Source organism: Arvicanthis niloticus, chromosome 16 (assembly GCF_011762505.2).
Source record: "Arvicanthis niloticus isolate mArvNil1 chromosome 16, mArvNil1.pat.X, whole genome shotgun sequence".
NCBI lineage: Eukaryota > Metazoa > Chordata > Mammalia > Rodentia > Muridae > Arvicanthis > Arvicanthis niloticus.
The window spans coordinates 69,253,103-69,273,175 of NC_047673.1; the positions used below are offsets into that span (position 1 = coordinate 69,253,103).

Sequence of the window (20,073 nt, forward strand, 5' to 3'; positions counted from 1 at the left end):
TGCACCACCATTGTGCAACCTGAACTTCTATTTTCTTATTGTGCTGAAGATCAAACCAGGTAAAGTGCTCTACCTGCGACACAACTCCAACCTAGACTTGGAGTGTAGAATTTTTTTCACAATCTGAAAATTCAAGACACTCCTCCCACCCCGTTTTATCTGAGTATAATGGATCCATCTCAGGACTTCACACACGATAGGCACTCTACCACTACCACTGAGATATAGCCCATCCCAGAAACCCTTTTGTGTGGTATATATGCATAAGCTTGTGTGTGGTGGACAAATCTTTATTGCTTATTTTTTGATACAAGATCTCTAGAGCCTTTTCAACTGAACCTAGAGCTCATAACTTGGTAGATTGTTTGACTCGTGAGCACCTATCCGTGTCATCCTTCAGCACCACTACCACGGTTGCCCAGCTTTACATGTCTGCTGGGAGCTCAGCTTATGTCCTCATGATTGTACAGCAAGCTCCACTGAGCCACCTCCCTAGCTTACAAGATCTTGTTCTCTTGTGCCCAACCCCATCACCAAACATGCTGGTCTCCAACTCTGGACAGCTCACCCCTCACCTCAGCCACGACACTTAGCTCCTCAAGACACTTCAGTTACACAGACAGAATTACTGAGAGCACACTGAAAATAAGTTTGGGGTCAATTTAAAATTTCACTCATGTATATGGAGACCAAAAAAGAAAACACACACACAGAGTACTGGCTGGTTTTGTGTGTCAACTTGACACAAGCTGGAGTTATCAGAGAAAGGAGACTCCCTTGAGGAAATGCCTCCATGAGATCCAGATGTAAGGCATTTTCTCAATTAGTGATCAAGGGTGGGAGGGCCCATTGTGGATGGTGCCATGCCTGGGCTGGTAGTCCTGGGTTCTATAAGAAAGCAAGCTGAGCAAGTAACATCCCTCCATGGCCGCTGCATCAGCTCCTGCTTCCTGGCCTGCTTGAGTTCCAGTCCTGACTTCCTTTGGTCATGAACAGCAATGTCGAAGTGTAAGCTGAATAAACCTTTCCTCTTCAACTTGCTTCTTGGTCATGATGTTTTGTGCAGAAATAAAAACCCTAAGACAGACACACACACAGAGAGAGAGACACAGACACACACAAAAATAAACTATATACACATTCTTTATTTCTCAGAAAGTTTTAAAACATACAATTTAAAATTTAAACAATTAGATTGCATAGTACCTGCTAATCCACTTCAACATAATAAAAGATAAACTAATCACATTCTGAAATAGGTTTATACTCTGTTTTGTTTTGTTTGACAGGGTCTTTTCTTAGCCCAAACTGACCTCAAACTCAACTCTAAAGTTGAAACTGGCATTAAACTGATAGGCCCTCTACCTCACAAGTCCTGGGACTCACACCACTATGTCTGCCCAAATCAATTTATTTTCTAAGTGTAACAGTACAGAAACTGGAGGAAGACACATGTAATTGGCAACAGCGCATATTTAAAGATGTTTGGCCCAAAGGTTTTTTTTTTGGCTTTTTTTAAAAAAGTAAACTAAATTACAATTGGAAATACTCCATACCTATGGGCCTTTACAGTAAATAGAAAATTTTTTAAAATTTCCTGCGCTGGGGAGCAAAACCAGAACCCTGGACATACTGGGTATGTTTTACCATTGATTTTCAGCAGAGAGTAATTTAAAACAAAGCAAATTTGATCTGGTCAAACTGACAAGTTTTTGTTTTATTTAACTTTGACTAAATTTGTAGCCACTGGTTTCCTGTGCATCAAAGGTATCAACTTGAGAAGAAATGATTTGCCTCATTTGTGCCAAACAAGGATAATCTCTCTTCTGTTAAAAGGACATGAACTTCTTGAAATTGTTTTCATTTGTCACATAATTTCAAAATTAATGAACAAACAGCTCCAGCTCATTCATGGCTTGTAGACTTTTTTCCTAGAGCTCCATGTCCTCCGAGCAGTAGTCATAGATCCATTTAAAGACAGAGTCTTCCGAACGCTCGATAGCTTCAAAAAGTCTTTTGAAGTCATGAGGATACATTTTAGCAGCTGTGTCTCCAGGGTTTTTCCTTATCTGCCTCAGTATATTAATCGGATCAACCGTACTCAGTGAACTGCAGAGGAAACCAAACACACACACTTAACTCCCTTTCACAACTGTCAGCTACAGCTGAGAGAGCTGCTGCGTATGTCCAATTAAAATGGCTAACACATACAACTGAATTCAGTTCACAGTTTAATATATGCATTCTTAACTCCATACAGAGATAACTCTGAACTGACACTCTTACCTTAACCTCCCAAGTACTGAGATTACAGGTATGAATGAATGCCACACTCAGTCTGGATAAGAAATATGTACACAAAACATGTTAAGGCTATAATCTCAGTACCCAGGAGATGAGGACAGTTGTTCTTAAAAATTCAGAGCTAACCTGCAATGAAAATCACCAATTGAAGTTTTAACATGGTATAATTAATTCTCACAAAAATTCTAGTTTACATATTATCATTTTTATTTTTACTTTGAGATAAGGTCTCACCACATAGCCTTGGCTGGCTGGCCTGGAACTTAAATGTAGACCTGGCTAGAGATCCACTTGCTTCTGTATCCTGAGCACTGTGATTAAAGGTGTGAGCTATCACACACACCTGGTGGCTTTTCTCTTTCCTTCTTTTTGATATCTGCATTTAAATGGCCACTACCCCAAGACAGCAAGATGAAAATCAGGTTTCTTTTGGTGGTTTACTGACATTTGAAACTTCTGTAATTGTAGGTTTATTTGTAAGTACTGAGTACACTGTTACACATCTGCACATCCATAATCCCAGTACTTGGGAAGTAAAGGCAGGAGGTTTACAAGTTCAAGGTCATCTCTGGCTGTACAGAAAGTTAAGGCTAGCCTAGGCTATAAGAAACCCAATCTCAAAATAAACGTTACTAGTCAACAGTCCTATTGGTATATGATTAATTAAAATAACTGACACTTTTCCATCTTCTGACAACACTTTAGGGCCTGCTAGTTACAAGGTAAATAACAGAGACTACATTACACAGGCTGGAGAGATGGCTCTTCGGTCAGAGTACTTGCTGCTCTTCTTGGGGACCTGAGCTCAGTTCTCAGCACCTATGTCAAGCAGCCCTTAGTCACTGTAACTCCAGCTCCAGGGGATACAACATGCTGTTCTGGCCTCCATGGGCACAGCACACACATGTACATGCACATAAAAATAAAATATTGAGTATCCTAGGTTTTGCTGCTTAAAGATGAAAATAAACCAAACTTGCAGTGTATGGAAAACATAATGCACAACAGGAAGAAAAGGTATTTTTATTTACTGTTTTTTTACTTTTGTCTCATGGGTAGGTGTGTGTATGGCATATATGTGGTGCCCACAGAGGCAAGCAGGGGGTGCTAGAGCTCCTGGAACTGGAATTACAGGTGCATGTGAACTGCTTCTCAAACATCTCTCTGGCCCAGAAGGAAGTATTTTTAACAGGTAAATGATTTAGAGTAAAATCAAGATGTGAAATCAAGATGTGAAAAGCCACCTTCTAACACAGGAGACAATCTCAGTAAATCACTATTTTATACTCATCTTTATTGAATTTCTACTTACCGCAAATGGTGTACTATTGGGGTATTGCGTTTCCCAAAGCAGTGCTTTACCAAGTGGAAAAATATATCATAGTTCAAAGGACTTAGGTTTTCTGTAAATAAAGTCCTACGAGGAGTTATTTGAACAAGATAAAGGTTTTGTTTCAGTAAATTTAATGATGCCTAGACAGAAAGAAAAATAATTTTTGTCAGTCATAAACTATTACCAAGAACGCTGACTACTTATTTCTTCAAAATAGTCGCTGCTCCTACACGTCTCTAGGCCTTCTTGTTGAAGGGTAACTTACACTTTGTAAACTAGGCCATGTCAGAATTCTGAACAGAAAGTAACCTAGACGGCTGAGATTTTTATCCTGTGTAAGTCAAGAGCAGTTGCTTACTGTTTGCAATGGAAGAGGATTCATAGCAGGGTCGAACTCCATCCCTCAGCTGCAGGGCAAACTCAACGTGTGCCTAGTAAACCACTTACCACTTCCTGCGAGCTCTAACATCGTCCTTTATCTAACCAGGACAGCTAAAGTCACAAGTCACTGACTTGTGACTAGTGAAAATCAGAGCTCAAACAGCCCCAGCATGAACGGAGCTCCTGCTGTGCTCAAGGGACAGCACCACCAGACCCAAGGACAGAGAATAATTACCGACTAGCCTGCTCCTTAGTCCTTCTTCTTCCTAACCATACACTTATATACTGTGCATGCACACATCTGTATGCACAATCTTATCGCTGAAAATCTGTTGATTACATGATAAAGGGAGGGGCATCGTTTGTCCTTACCCTGTGCTTTGACTTTTCTAAGTGCTCATTTTCCGTGTGCACACTAAAGGATGACCAAGGCTCCTGAAGGAAGAAAAACAGACAAGCTCTTTCTTTCTGTAGGTCAGGGTGTGACACAGATGCACATGTGGACGTTTCCGTGTGGAGATTAGAGGCTGTTCTCAGCTGTTTTCTTCTATCATTCTCTCCACATTATTTTTCAAGTCAGGGTCTTTTCAAGAACCTGGGGCTTATGGGTTCTGTAGGACTAAGGATCCTCCTGCCTCTGCCACCCCAGGCCTGGGATTAGAGCCATGGCCCACTGCAATGGACTTTTTCCATGGATGCTGGGAACTGAACTCAGGTCCTGCTGTTTGTACTGCAAGTGCTGTTCCAACTGAGTTGTCTCCTCAACTCCAGGACATTGTTTAGTTTACATATCACAACTGAAAACCAAGGCTCCTCAGCTCTTTCAGTTAATTCTCTTTTGTCAAAACATCTCAAGTTATTATTGCCTTTAAAAAATCTACTTATGGAAATCTGAGCATGGTGGTATATACTCTCTGGAGGTAAAGGCTACAAGAGACCCAGTCCACCCCACTCTATAAAACAAAAACCAAAACTAAAAAGCAAAACAAAAAAAGTCCCATACCTAGGAGCTAAGGTTTGTAGCTTTGTATTTAAGCACCTGCCTCAAATCCAAAACCCTACACAAATAAAAGGATAAATCACTTCAAGTCACATCTGGCAATGCTCAGTAAGTGTTGACAGCAACTGACTATTGAATTTGGATATTCAAATAGCATATTTTGTATAAAAGGTAAAGGATATGTATCAAGCTAAATACGGTGATAAGCAATATAATATTCACCATATTAAAAGAAAAGCAGAAACGTCATCAGTGTCACTAGTATGGATTTCTGGGCTGTAACTCTAATAGTGACTCATAAAATTCCTTTCCTTTCCATGGAGCCTATCTCAAACAAACCAAGTTTCCTAGTTTTATCATGAGCCAGTCATATTACTTTTATAAGAGAGAGAAGCTGCCAAACAAGTGTCAATGTTAATCTCCTTTCAAGAGCTGGCAATAACATATGCCTTTAATCAGGAGGCGGAGACAGGAGGATCTCTGAATTCAAGGCCACTCTGATCTACACAAGGAATAAGAAGTCCCACGCCAGGTAGGGGTACATAGTCACACTCTACTTCAAAATGAAACTAAACAAGTCAGAAATAATGAAATTAATATTTTAAACCTTTCGTGCAGGGTCTGCACTTACCAACTAGAGTAACACAGTTCTGGCATTAAAACTTGACTCACCATGTGCAGAAACTTAATTTCACAAGCCACTTGCCAAAGCACACCCAATACTTGATATAAATCTGGCCTTTTAGGAGTCGCTATTAGTTTCTAGTAAAAACAAACAAACAAAATTATGTTACACAGAATCTTAATAAATATCAAATGTTGGGTTTTAACTGAAACATCTTAATAGCATCTAAAAATTTAAATTAAAAGATGAGAATTGGCCAGGCATGGTCTTTAAGCCTAGTTCTCAGGAGGAAGAGGCAGGAGGCTCTTTGTGAGTTCCAGGATAGACAGGTCTATATAATCTCTGTCTCAACAAACAAACATAAAAGAGAACTAAGTAAAAAATATTAACCATAAGTACTTTCAAGTAGTTTTCCATTTTGAAAACAAATGGCAACATATACAGTTGACTATATATGGGCTGGAGTGGTTAAGAGTACTTGTTGCTCTTCCAGAGGACTGGAATTTATTTCCCATCACAGCAAAGGGCCATTCATACCTTATAAGAATGAGTTATTAAATCATGCACCAAGAATTGTTAAGCTTGGCCGGGCGGTGGTGGCGCACGCCTTTAATCCCAGCACTTGGGAGGCAGGGGCAGGTGGATTTCTGAGATCAAGGCCAGCCTGGTCTACAGAGTGAGTTCCAGGACAGCCAGGGCTACACAGAGAAACCCTGTCTCGAAAAAACAAAACAAACAAACAAAAACAAAAACAAAAAAAAAAAAAAAAAAAAAAAAAAGAAAAAAGAAAAAAGAAAAGAAAAAATAATTGTTAAGTCTGTAACCCTAGTTCCAGGGAATCCAATGCCTTCTAGCTCTGCCAAGTAACTTGCACACACGTGGCATAAATACACACTTCTAAATAAAAAGAAAATAAAAACAAAACAAACAACAACAAATACTGCAGGCCAGAAAGACGGTTCTGTAGTTAAGAGCAATGGATGCTCTTCCAGAGGACCCAGACTCAAGAGGACTCACATGACAAGTCACAAACGTCTGTCATTCCAGACACAGCAGATCTGATGCCCTTATCTGGCCTCATCAAGCCCATAACTCAGGGCTGGGGAGGTGGAGACAGAGGATTCCTGGGGTTTGCTGGTCAACTAGTCTAGCCAAATTGGCAAACTACAAGTCCTAGTGAGAACCCTGTCTCAAATAGGCAAATCAATCAATAAATAAAGCAGAGGCAAACAAAGAAAAGAATCAAACAGAAGGTAGCCAGCTCCTGAGCAACGGTGTCAGAGGCCGGCCCGACCGCTACTCACTCGCCTGCACACTACGCCTGCCACAACCTGAAAACAAGAAGTTGTAAAAACACTATGAGCTCATGTATGTGGCCGCTCTGTTCATAATATTTGAGCGGTAGAAGCGGCTAAGTGTTCTTTCATCATGAATGAATAGATACATTTTGGTGAATACAGACAGCAGAATACTATTCAGTAAAAAGAAAATGAAATTTGAACACACTGCAACCCAGATGAACCTTGACCATGTCAGGCTAAGTGAAGTCAATCAGCCACAAAAGGACAAATGGAGTGTGACTCCCAGCCAAGGTCACAGCTGGTCCAGGACAAAGGTCATTAGAGCCTGAGGATATGGGAGGGTGGGGAGTCAAGTGTTCAGTGAAATGTCTAAGAGTTTTAGAGCTAAACAGCAAGTACTGGGTGTATAATATAAATATATTTAATGCCACTGAAGGTAAATGTCAAATAATTAAAACAGTCCATCTTACATGTTTAATTTAAAGCCCTCATTTGACTCTAAAGCTTGTGCTCCGTAACTTCATAATCTTAGAACTCTCAAATGTCAGGGTCCCCGAATCAGAATGCAGCTGAAGCTTGTGAGAATATTACAGTGCTCTTTCAAAGCAGTGATACCAATTATCTTTTAACAACGCACCCGGAATTCTTTTTCGCTAATAAACACATTCAGTTCTACTCGTCCATATCTGTATATAGATTCGCAGGAGTACAGATCGAACAGAGTTTTCCAAAGTACTCGTCTTTCGTGTTTATTTGGTAAGATTCCAAATACTTTTATAGGAACACCTGTTAGGAATACAAACACAAATTTGTATAAGGTCCTTAAAACTGTCTCTTATGACCACATTGTGCTGATACAAAGTAAGTTAACAATGATAACTGTATTTTAATTAAGGACCCGAGATGGTGGATGACATGCAGGTGTAGTGTGCTAGAGTCAGCAGGGAGATAGCTAAGGACAGCTGGGTAACAACAGTACCAGAGAGGTGTGGGAACACCCCAAAAGGAGAAACTAGAAAGAGCAGAGCAGGGAGCTGGGGTCAGAGAGGGGTTAACTGCAAGTGTGAGGAGGACCTGTTTCCAGGTGGGCCTACGCAAAGAGCCCACCACTGTACAGGATACCCAGGGTATGCTGTTCAGTCTACCCAGACTGGTTCCAAGTTCAGTGACAGGCATAGGGTGACTGAGGAGGACACTCAACATCAAACTCTGCTTCCACCTGCACACACATATACATGTGCACATACAAGAATATGTATACATACATAAAGAGGAAAAAAGAAAGAACATAAAAGTTTTTGTAATGGGGCATCTCTTCCAAGAAGCCTCTTAGGTGGTCAGCTGCGTCAAGATGAAGCTGAATACCTCCTTCCTTGCCACTGGCTGCCAGAAACTCAGTGACGTGAATGATGAACACAAGCTTCATATGCTCCATGAGAAGGGCACGAACGGCCACAGAAGTAGCTGCTGAAGTTCTGGGTGAAGAGTAGTCTATGTGGTCTGGATTTTTTATAGGAATGACAAACAAGGCTTTCCCAAGAAGTAAGGAGTTTTGACCCACGGCAAAGTGTGCCTGCCATTGAGTAAGGGCATTCTTGTTATAGCCCAAGGAGAACTGGACAAAGGAAGCCCAAGTCTGTTCGTGGATGCCAATCTGCATGTTCTCAACTTGGTTACTGTTTAAACAAGAGAGAAGGATACTCCTGGACTGACAGATACTACTGTGCCTCATCGGTTGGCGCCTAAAAGAGCTAGTAGAATCCAAAACTTTTTAAATCTCTCTAAAGAAGATGATGTCCACCAATATGCTGTCAGAAAGCCCTTAAGCAAAGAGGTTAAGAAGCCAAGGACCAAAGCACTCACGATTCAGGGTCTTGTTACTCCACGTGTCTTGCAAGATGAATGCTGACTTACTGCTCTGAAGGAACTAAGACAGTTCCCTACAGCAATGACAAAAGGAGGAGATACTAAAAAAAAAAACCCTTTCCTCTTGGCACTCATGGGAGCAGCCACAAAACACTATTTCAAAATAAGATTCTTGGGGTTGGAGAGATGGTCAGCACTTAAGAGCATTTGGTGCTTTTCCAGGGCTCAAATTTGGTTCCCAGCACCCACCTTGAGTGGCTCACAGTGACCTGTAACTCCAGCTCCAGGAGATCTGATGTCTTCTTCTGGCTTCTGAGGGCACCCATCTGTACATGCACATACTTACACACATGAGTATTAAACAAACAAACATCCTCTCTGCTGAGTCAGCAGCTTAATTCTGTCCCCTCATCCCCCCACCCCCCCGGGAAATATCATGGAACTAAATGCTGACAACCTGGCCAGAATTCCTCTAGACTGCAGAGAAGAAACTGGAATCAGATTCATGCAATATTCAGTGAAATGGATACCTGGTTGAGGTATCAACCCAGTGTTTAGCACACACACTTGTGTCAGGTGACACACCCTGGATATCTGGAAGGTCAGCCCAAGAGCAAGACAAGCATTTGAAACTGGATCAGGTGTGATGATTATGTGTAAGCAGACCTGTGGCGGATGCCCACTGACAGAATGAGCATCTGTGACCTCCCATGGGAAGGACACCCTGGAGAGTGACAGACATCCAGGTGCAAGGCAGCGACCAGCAATCATGTGAGAAGGCACTCAGTTTCTACATCCCATCTGCTCTTCCCCTTCATGTGGATTTGACCTTTTTCATACCAAAACATTAATTTAGCAGACCAATGTTGTCCTTCTGTCTTGCTCACCCCCTTCTTTTCATTTCGACTTTTATAGGCTTGTCCAGAGCAGATGGGCTAGCAGACTGGTGTGTGGGATCTGTGTCTCAGCCTCCTGACAGCTAGGACTCTTAGCTTCTAAGTTGTCTGAGTCTGTGTCTATCTTTAAGATTTATCTTTATTATTTTTAATTGTGTATAGACATGTGTTTCTGCATATGGGCACACACACATGTTGAGTGCAGGTGCCCAAGGATGCCAAAGGCATCGGATCTCTCAGAGCTGTTGTAGACAACTGGGAGCTGTGCACATGGATGCTGGGAACTAAACTCCAGTCCTCAGGAAGAGCAACAAGCACTCTTAACCATGGAGCCAGATCAAGCCACCCCATCACTCCACTTCCTCATCTACTTAGTCTACCCTTAACTAAAACGCTTCACTGACACCTATTTTCCCCTTTCCAACCAATTCAATACTAATCATTAATCTTCTACTATTTTCCTTTCATGCATATACATAGTTGACTAGTATTTTAATACACAATATACCTTCAGTGTTCCCATGCTGTTTTTATGATTGACATTTAAGGGAAATTGTGTATTTGCTGTTATTTGTTCATAACGGGCCTACCCTTCGATAACGACTGTTTCTACAGACACTGTTCTACTTTTAGGGGTATACTAAGGATCCTAAGTACAGCCAAAGACAAAGAGGACACCAGTAAATTCCTGGACAAATTCTAAGAGAACACAAACAGCCTAATGAAGTAAGGAAGTTAAGTATGGATAGGAATTGATAATCAATAAAGAGACAGAAATAGTATGTTTAAAAAAAAGCCACTTCAAAGAGTAAACTCAGGACGTCAAATAAAAAGTATACAGAAATCCCCACTAATAGAATGGCTCAAGGGAAAATGCAATGTCTGGGCTTAAGACAAAGTATAGGAAATGGAGCACTCAGAAACGACAAAATAAATCAACTGGAAATAAATCAGCAGAACATTTGAGATCTGTGGTACACTATAAAAGAACAAATCTACAAATCATGAGCATAAAAAATGATTCATGTTAACGGCATAAAAAATAGTTTAATGAAAACCATAGGTTCCTGAGTCCAGGTAAAGACATGTCTATTAACTAATGATGCTTCAGAGTGCCAAACAGACAAGACAGAGAAGAACCTTCTCATTTCATGATAGTGAAAACATTTAATATACAGAACAAGAAAAGCATTCTGGGAGCTGCACAAGAGATGGCAAGCTGCATGCAAACACAGGCCTAGCAGAGTAACTGCAGATGTCTCAACAGAAACTAAGACAGGAGGGCTTGGGAAGACGCACTTCAAACTCTAAAAGACAACAACTGTGAACCAGCATACAACACCCACTAAAGCTATGAAACAACCAACAGATAAAAAAAAAAAAAAAAAAAAAACCATTCCATAAGAGACATACATATAAAGACATTCTTAACTACTAAACTAGCCCTACAGAAGATACTTGAAGGAATGCTTCAGACTGAAGAAAGATAATGTCCAGATGTCTAGAAGAAAGAATAAACTCCATTACAAACAGTAGTTGAGCAAAGGAAGAATAAGAAAACACCCAAACTACAGGATCGATAAAATAGATACATTCCAATAATAATGCTTACTGTTAATAGTCTAATAAATTCCCCAACCAAAAGGTTAAGATCAGCAAATTGAACTTAAAAACAGGATCTAATTGTGTATTGTTATACAATACACAATGTCATTTCTTTTTTTCAGCCATAAAGAACAAAGTTATGTCACTGAAGGGAAAAGAAAGAAACTGAAGATTATCAAATTAAGTGAATTAAGGCAGCCTCAGAAAGTCAAAGATCTCGCTTTCTCTCATATGTAGTTATTAGATTTTTACATAGATACATAAAATCATGTATTATAGTATGATGTGAAGCAGAAGCAACACTAAGAGATAAAGGATGCTGGCGGAAGGAGTGAAGGGGGTAAGAGCACCGGCAGCTCTTTTAGCACCTTGGTCAATCCCTAGCACCCACATGGTGGCTAACAGCTGTGTAAATTCCCAGTTGCAGGGGAATCCAACGCCCTCTTCTGGCTTACATAGGCACTGCACGAACAGCTTATATAGACAAAACACAGAAGCAGAACACAGATATGCACAAAATAAACAAATCCTTAAACAGAATTTTAAATAAAAAGGTAATACAAAAGGGAAATTATATGAACACATGCTTAAACATAAATTTATATGAAAATGTCATGTAAAATGTTATGTAAAACAGTCCCATGTACAATCAGTATATATAATTAAAATTCAATAACTAAGCTTCCTTCTCTCCCGACCCTTAGTACATAATTAGTCCTTTATAGAACTAAAATGGTTGCCCATATGCAGGAAAAGTGAAAGGCATGTTTAATGAAAGAGTAGTTGCTCATGAACTGATCTAAATTTCTATATATGACGTATACATCCAGTAAACAAATGAGTTAGATTGGAAAAAAATATAAAGCATCACCTTTAGTGAATGACAGAAATTACCTGCTGACCAAGGAACTGCTTTTATTCCCAGGTTCTGAAAAATTATATGTGAATTCACATCCGGTCTTATTACTTCCTGATATCTAGGATCCATTTTAAAGAAGTCACAGTTAACCACTTGTAGCTCTCCATCCACATTCCTCCTTAAGGACTGAAGAGACAGAGAGGTGAGATTAGAAATTTATCATCATGTACAATTCAAGGTCTACCTCAAAAAATAAGAAAAAAAATAAATAAAAACAGCTGGTAGGGCGTGCCTGAAATCTCATCACTCAGAAAATTGAGACAGAATTATAAATTCAAGGGGGGCCCCAATTACACAATAACTCTAAGACCAGCCTATCTCTATGATATAGTGAGATCTGGTCTGAAAAATCCAAGGGCTGGAAGGTATAAAGCTTAATGGTAGAATATTTGCCAAACATCCAGGGAGGCTCTCCAACACCTCAAATAAAATAAAATAATTCAAAGATCTTGCATGAAGATATAAATAGTTCTAATAAACCTCAAATTTAACAAAGGAAATAAAAAAAATCAACTACTGTCTGAGAAATGATCAAATGCAACAGTTTTCTTAAGAAAAGAGGTATGAAACATAAGTAACCTTCCATAGTGGCCCAGGGAACTCAGTAGCTCAGTACTTGTATAGCATGGACAAAGCTCTGGATTCAACCACCAGCACCACATTGAAAAGAACAAACAAACAAACAAACAAAACAAAAAAACTGGCAGGGCAGTGGTGGCACACGCCTTTAATCCCAGCACTTGGGAGGCAGAGACAGTTGGATCTCTGAGTTCGAGGCCAGCCTGGTCTACAGAGTGAGTTCCAGGACAGCCAGGGCTACACAGAGAAACCCTGTTCGAAAACCCAAACCAACCAACCAACCAAACAAATAAAAAACAAAAAACAAAACAAAAAAACCAAGTCAGGCATGATGGTGCACCTTTAATCCCAGCACTCAGAAGACAGAAGCAGGTGGATGAGGCTTGCCTGGTCTAACAGAGCAAGTTCCAGAACAGCCAGGGCACACAGAAAAACCTGTCTCAAAAAACCAGAAAAAAAAAAATCACCAACAAATTTTCTTTTATCTTTTTAAAAAGTTGTTGTTGTTGTTACTGCTTTAGCTGTTTATAAAGCTGGCTCTCTTGTGGAGGGTGTCTCACTGTGTAGCACTGGCTGGCCTGGAACTTACTTTACTGTGTATATGTAGCTGATCTCCAACTCTTGGGTGATTGATTCTGCTTCTGTCTCCCACATGTTAGGATTGCAGGTACTTGGGAGGCAGAAGCAGAAAGAGCTCTACCAATCTGATCTACTAGCTTTCTTCTTCTCCTTTTTTTTTTTTTTTTTTTTTTTTTTTTTTTTTTTTTTTTTAAATCTTCAATGCTGTCAATTACAAAAAGAGTTTGTTTTACATTTTCACTATGTAGCCCTGTCTGGTCTAAAATTTCAAAGATAGATCAGGTTAGCCTTGGAACCAACGACTCTCACTCTCCTACCTCTACCAGAATTGAAGGTGTGTGGAACTTCATCTGCCACTCCCACTCTCAACACCCTGTTTTTACCACGGACCTTGTTTGTGCTAGGCCAACTAGCCGTTCTACCGCCAAGCATAACCCCACCAACAGCCAACAACAACTCAACACTCTAAAGTTTCAGTTTGAAACAATTCAATCTTTAGATATTGTAGTTATTTCCCCAACTTTTTCATTGTCTTGCTGCACTTTTAAATTCAGGCCATTCCTTCTTCGTGCTTTCAGGAAGCTGGTATAGATCATATGTTTCCTGAATTAATTTCCTTGCAAGGGTCAGCTGTCAGTTAAAGACTCAGAAACAATCATTTGGGGAAAAAACCCAGCATTCTGCAACTCTACTTATCCATCTCAAACCTTTTTTGCTTCAATTGAAGTCCTTAGTAAACTCAGTTCACAAAGAGAACAGAGTTCACCCATTAACCTAACCTTAGCACTCACTCTTGAATGTTAAGATCACACAGGGCAGGGCCACAGCACAGCTTACTGAAGATGGGGACATGAGCTTAGTGACCTATTATACATCACTCAGCTAGACTGTATAGAAAGGGAAGATGGGACATATTTCCTCCTGATCTTAAGGGAACAAAATACACTCATTTAAGGTAGATTAACCATTGAAAAGTGTAGCAACAACTCCATTGATGGAAGCCTTATGTAACAAGTGGTCACATGTACCCAATGTTATGCTGAGAGTCAGTGGAGAATGGGCAGCTATGCAGGGACGAGCCAGAATAAAAGGAGTGTGATCTGCTAGAACCAACCAAAGGCGGGAGCAGACCCAGGACCGTCTGTGCAGATTCTTAGGCTCTCTGTTTATGCCATTCCTTCCTCCTGGGCAGAGGGCGAGCGCTTCTGACAAAGAACTCATGATCTACTAGGAATCAAGGCAAGCCAAAGACTACCTTTATAGGCAGTTCTCACATAGAAAGCTTACAATAAGTCACAGGCTTACTCTTTCTTTTGCAGTGAGGTGGCCCTAGCTTCTATGTCTATCCTGAGAATAGTAGTTCTGGTCTCTAGGGCTCCATTTGAAGAAAAGGAGGGTAGAAACACTTTATTTCTGAGGCTATCGCTGAGGACTTCCAACTGTCCTTTATTCCACAATACTCAGTATGTCAATGAGTCACACTTTGAGGTTATCATTTTCTGGACCCCAGTAGGAACTAGAAAACAGATTTCAGAACTCCCAAACTTTTATTAGTTACTCAACAAGAATGGAATACTCAACAGGCCCTACTCTTTACACAGATATTAGACATGGTCGATAACAAGTCCATAAGGAGAAATGATGTGCTTAATTTTACTTCTTTAACTCACTCAAACCTAGTGGATGGAACAACAAATTACTTTAGGAACATAAAAATATACCTCCAAATGTGGAATAAAAGTCTTTTCACTCTCAAAGGCAACCACTCTGGCACCAGCTTTAAGTAATGCCCCAGTCAGGATTCCAGGACCTGGTATATTAACAGAAAAGCTTTATTTGCAAAATAAACAGCATAGTGTCTCTCTGTCGGTCTCTCTGTCTCTCTCCCGTTCTCTATTTTTATGACAAGATCTCACTGTGTAACTCTGATTGTCCTGGAATTCAGTCTGTAGACCATGCTGGCCTTGAACTTACAGATCAGCCTGCCTCTGCTGGGATTATAGGTGTGTACCAATGCACCCCGCCATAGTCACTTTCAAAGTGACTTAACACAAGTTTCAACGACACAACGTTCCCAGATAAGATTCTTTTAACGTATTTAAAACGATGATTAGGCAGTTAACTTGTAAGTTAACAGGTAAGCAGTACAGCCTTATGTCTGTCAGTGACAGCAACACTCACAGTCCTCAACACATGTCACTATTTCTTAGAAGAAAAACAAGTATATAAAATAGTATGTAAGACTGCGCTTACTTCTTAGTCACGGACTATTTGAATGTTTAGCCATAAAAAATTACTGTCAAGATTAAACGGAATTGACTCTCAGTAAGAAGTGATGCTTACGAAAGAAAAAACAGGGGCAACAAGAACACTCAGAAGGCAACGTGAAGGCTAACACTTCATTTCAATTGAGATCACATAGTGTTAAGGTGAGAGCTGACTCTCGCTAAGTTGTCTTCTGACCTAAACACGCATGCATACACGATAAATAAACACTAATTTAGAATATTAGGGACGTAAAAACTAAGGGCAAACTTTCTGTTCAACTCACCTGGATTGCACTCTAGAATAAGTTGATGGGATGGGTTTTGGTGCTCCAGCAGATCTCGTACCAGGTTCCTGGCTGCTTTCTTACATGCTATGTGACGCGTAGGCTCCGATCGGTTCCTGGATGTCCATGAGGGCGACTCCTCGAAATCAGAGTCAGACAACGGCTGCATGGAGAAGTCAGAGAAGCCTCGGCGGTTCCTCGCTTGCCAGTCCTTCCGCGTCCCTGTTCCGGACCCCAGAATGCAAGACCGGCCGCGGCCCGCCAACACTGACAGCACCAGCCGCGGAGGCAGCCCCATCGCCGGTCCCCTCATCTTCTTCTAATGTCCACCCCAATCACCAGTTAGGGTCGCCTCTGCGAAGAACACGGAGCACCACATCACACGTGCACACACTTCACCACTTCAGTAGGCCGGGCGGAAGTAAACATTACGAATGGCGCATGCGAACGACCTCTCCTCGATCCTTTCCTCACTCGCTTCCGCTTCCGCCCAGGCTCCGCCCCCAGTCTCCTGTGAGTGGACTCTCCGGGTGTGTCCGGGCTGGAACTCTATGGTCGCCCGCCCTCCGCACTTCCTCTCTAGCCGCGATCTCGCACTCTATGCTCCTGGGTCCGGCTGCCAGCCGGGAGGGGTGCGCAGAGGGAGGCGGGGCGGGAAGGCTAGAGGTGTCCGATCCTCTCCAGTGCCGCGGGAGACTGGAGCGGGCTCTGTGACAGCTCGTCGGCCGCCATGTCAGCGAGCAGGGCTGGAAACAGACTCGGCGCCCGGCGGTAGCACTTGCGTTGCCTCGGATGGCCAGGTGAGATGAGCAGCCGGGCTGCAGGGGATCTGCCGGCTGGCGGCGGCCACCGAGCTGGGGAGCTGGCTCCACCCCGGGCGCTGTCCTCCGGGGAGTTGCAGCGGGTCCCCTCGCATCCGCCCCCTCTCGGCTCTCCTGTTTTCCCCGCTTTTCTGTAGGTACGCGGTTGTCGCACATTGCGCCAATTTCTCCGCGCGCGCTCCCCTCCTCAGGGACTCTTCGGCTTCTACTCCCCATCGGAGTCTCTGTCTCGGTGGCCGGTCGCCTATGCCGGCTTCCCTGCGGGTGGCTTTTATTTGCTCTCAGACCTTCTTTCCCCTCCACAGCTACCTCTTTGGTTGTCAGGAACCGCCTAGTGCCTCCCTTCTTTTCCTCCCTCTGGGCCAAGATTTACCTTTTCTTTTTAGTATGCATGTTTGCAAGACTAAAATTTAAGGCTGAAAAAAAATTAATATTTGAAAGCTTAAAATTCCTCCTGTGTTTAAAAGGATTAAAGCCTTAGGAAGCTTCTTTATTCTCTGTGTAAACTTAGTTAAGCACACTGTACTGTAGAATGCAATTTAAAAGGCCGATTGCAAAGACTAAAAATAGGATGCTCTAATGGGAATTTTGGCAGTCTTTGGGGGCAGTGTTAGAAGATCCTTTTCTTTGAGAGTGATTTCGATGTTTGGGGATCGTACTCAAAGCTTTACCCATTATCCTTTCCATCAAGGCAGGAAGCTGCAGCCAATCAACTTCTTAGTTTAAAATATGTACAATCCTTTCTGCTTACTCTGCTGGCAGCATAATTGAGCTTGGCATTTACATGCATAAGGAAAGAGTTTCTGAGGAATGTGTCACCTGCCAAGTAGCCTGAAGATTATTATCCTTAGCTGATGAAACTCTAGGGCATAAAGAATTGACACCTGAAGATGGTCGCTCTCTCTCTCTCTCTCTCTCTCTCTCTCTCTCTCTCTCTCTCTTTCTGCATAAGTTAGTACAGTGTAACTGTTATTTATTGATCTGAATTTTGTTAAGTTTTTTGTTTTGTTTTTAAACATCCTTTCCTAATTAAAATATTCTAGCCAGGCATGGTGGTGAAAGTTTGTAGTCCTAGCAGTCAGGAGGCTGAGGACCCACCAGTTTGAGACCAGCCTGGGATGCATAGAGTGAAAGGCTAGTTTGGGGTAGAGTAAAACCATGTTTTAGGAGAAGAAAAAAAGAAAGGTGATTGCCCCCCTGCCCCAAATGGGCATTCTGATAAACTCAGAAATATTCTAGATTTACACCCCTCACCAGAGCTATATTTTAACAATTGAATATGGCAGAATGATTTTTTAGAATTTTTATGTATTAATTAATTTACTTTACATCACGATCCTTGCCTCCCCTCCCTCCTGTCCTCCCAGTTCCTCCCTCAGAATGATTTTTTTAAATATCAGAGCAATAACAAAATTCACTTACCAAGTGTATCCTTGAGTTTTTCACTTTTAAAATAAGCCTCTTAAGGCAAAGGGGTGCTGCTCAGTGGTAGACTGCCTCGAAGCTACCTCCCCAGCCCCTGTTTCTGTTTGTGTATGTGGTATGCATATGTGTCTGTGTGGTGCAATGTCACATGACTGTCACTGTCCACTGCTTTTCTGAGACATGTTCTGTTTCTGAACCTGGAGCTCACAGATCCTGCTGGTCTGGCTGGCCATCAGTCATCAGGGATCTGCCTGCTTCCATTCCCTACATACCGAGGTTATGTATGTGTGTCTTTGAGGATCAGGACTCAGGTTTTCATGATTTTTCAATAAATGTTTTCCTGCCCTCACCCTCACCCTCAGTTAACTCAGCGTCACTGGGGTTGCAGGCCTTTGCCATGTGCCCAGTTGTTTCCCTCTGCGTAGTGTTAATGGTATACTTGTCTGCATTTGCAGGTACTTGAGTTATACAGAAAGCACCTCACCCTTAGGGCCCAGATGCTAAAAAATGAAACAAATGTCCATTTCACTTTTAAAATGAATCTTATAATCAGCATTTAGACCTACATTTTTAGAAAAGCGTAATTAAAGTATTTTTATCACAATTGCTTAGCAGTTTGGGCTTTCATATCTTGGGCAAGTTTTGTGCCTTTGAAGTAATTTTTCTTTCTAATAGTGCCTGCTGGTTTCTTTATGACCGGTTTTAAATTATTTTTCTTATTAAGTTATCATAGTCAAATTGCTTGAGAAAGGAAACTGCTGGTTTCTTTCTTTTCTTTTTGTTTTTCTTGTAGTTTTTAAATGAGAACCGAAATTGGGAAATACTAAGTGACAGTTCTGGTTTGCATCAGAATCGAGGTTCAGGAAGCATCATTCAAAGAAATGGAAAATAATTCTAAAACTTTACTAGCCGTCCCACTTGCCAGGTAGAGACAGTCTTAGTGGCTTTGCTCCTCTGTGTATCATCAGTACTGCGGTAGTTTTCAAGATTTCCTGCTAAGTCTGCAGCTCTGATGTGGCTAACACTCAGCACATCTCAATTAGGGCTGATCCTGTTGCAAATGTTCAAGAGTCACCTATAGTGCCTCCCTCATTGGCTGGCACATAGCTGTAACATTGCTGTTTTATGCTTAAAATGTCTTTCTACCCTGAGAGTCTGATTCTCTTGGGATACATGAAAAATCTCTTCTCTCTCTCTCTCTCTCTCTCTCTCTCTCTCTCTCTGTCTCTCTCTCTCTCTCTCTCTTTCTCTCTCTCTTTCTCTCTCTCTTTCTCTCTCTCTTCCTCCCTCCCTCCCTCCCTCCCTTCCTTTTTTCCTTCTTTTTCTAAGTGCTTCCATTCTCAAACTGAGAAGATTCTGTGCAGGAAGACGGTTCTAAGAAGTCTCTTCCTGTTCATCGTTGACATGGCTCCTTTAGTGAGCACTGATGCCCAGTGCTTGTTTAGTGAGTATCATAAGATGAATAGAGGGCTCAGTCATTTCCTGGCGTGTCATTGTGACACCTGTGTGTCAACACTGTATCAGGGCTTTGTCTACTAAGTCTGTTGGCATTGAGTAGGGAGTACTTGGAAAGGACCTGTGGAACTCTTGAACTTCGTTGTGAAACGGGTAGGGTACCTGCTGTTGTTGTGTTGAAACCAGCTGTTTTCTGACCCAGTTTCAAGTATAGGTAATGGTTTTGGAGATGTGGTCCTCTGTAGCATGATGTTTCTTATCAAGGGCAACATAAATTTTTAGGCAAAATATAGAATGAGAGAGGATATGCTATTTTGACTTTGAAATCGTGGAACCCGAATTTAGGTTTGTTAAAAGGAAGTGTGGCAGCTTTAATCTAGATACCTGCCAGGAGCTGCCTTGTTGCAGGTGTGGTAAGTCAAACGAAACCGTC

The 20,073-nt window shown here is 41.6% G+C and overlaps 2 protein-coding genes across 2 annotated transcripts in view; one reads left to right on the forward strand and one right to left on the reverse strand.

Moving 5' to 3' along the window:
- Window positions 1–1,125: 1,125 nt before the first annotated feature.
- On the reverse strand, window positions 1,126–16,426 carry Tfb2m (transcription factor B2, mitochondrial). The gene is made up of 8 exons (XM_034521016.2): window positions 15,940–16,426; window positions 15,110–15,198; window positions 12,206–12,356; window positions 7,582–7,730; window positions 5,691–5,780; window positions 4,391–4,453; window positions 3,617–3,777; window positions 1,126–2,109 (listed from the first exon to the last, which is right to left on the reverse strand). The coding sequence occupies exons 1-8, from the start codon at window positions 16,250–16,252 to the stop codon at window positions 1,932–1,934; spliced, it is 1,194 nt and encodes a 397-aa protein (XP_034376907.1). The 5' UTR covers window positions 16,253–16,426; the 3' UTR covers window positions 1,126–1,931.
- A 174-nt stretch (window positions 16,427–16,600) lies between these two features.
- The window catches only part of Cnst (consortin, connexin sorting protein), a 75,493-nt gene continuing 72,020 nt past the window's right edge, over window positions 16,601–20,073 (forward strand). The window contains exon 1 of the mRNA XM_034520242.2: window positions 16,601–16,739. The gene's annotated coding sequence lies outside the window, so the exon portion shown is untranslated. The remainder of the gene's footprint in view (window positions 16,740–20,073) is intronic.

Coding starts and splice junctions, on each gene's coding strand:
- Tfb2m (XM_034521016.2), bottom strand. CDS start 16,252: ATGAGGGGACCGGCGATGGGGCTGCCTCCGCGGCTGGTGCTGTCAGTG. Junction 12,357..15,109: donor CTTTTATTCCACATTTGGAG/GTATATTTTTAT, acceptor CTGTCTCTTCAG/TCCTTAAGGAGGAATGTGGA. Junction 4,454..5,690: donor AAATTAAGTTTCTGCACATG/GTGAGTCAAGTT, acceptor TTCTTCCTTCAG/GAGCCTTGGTCATCCTTTAG.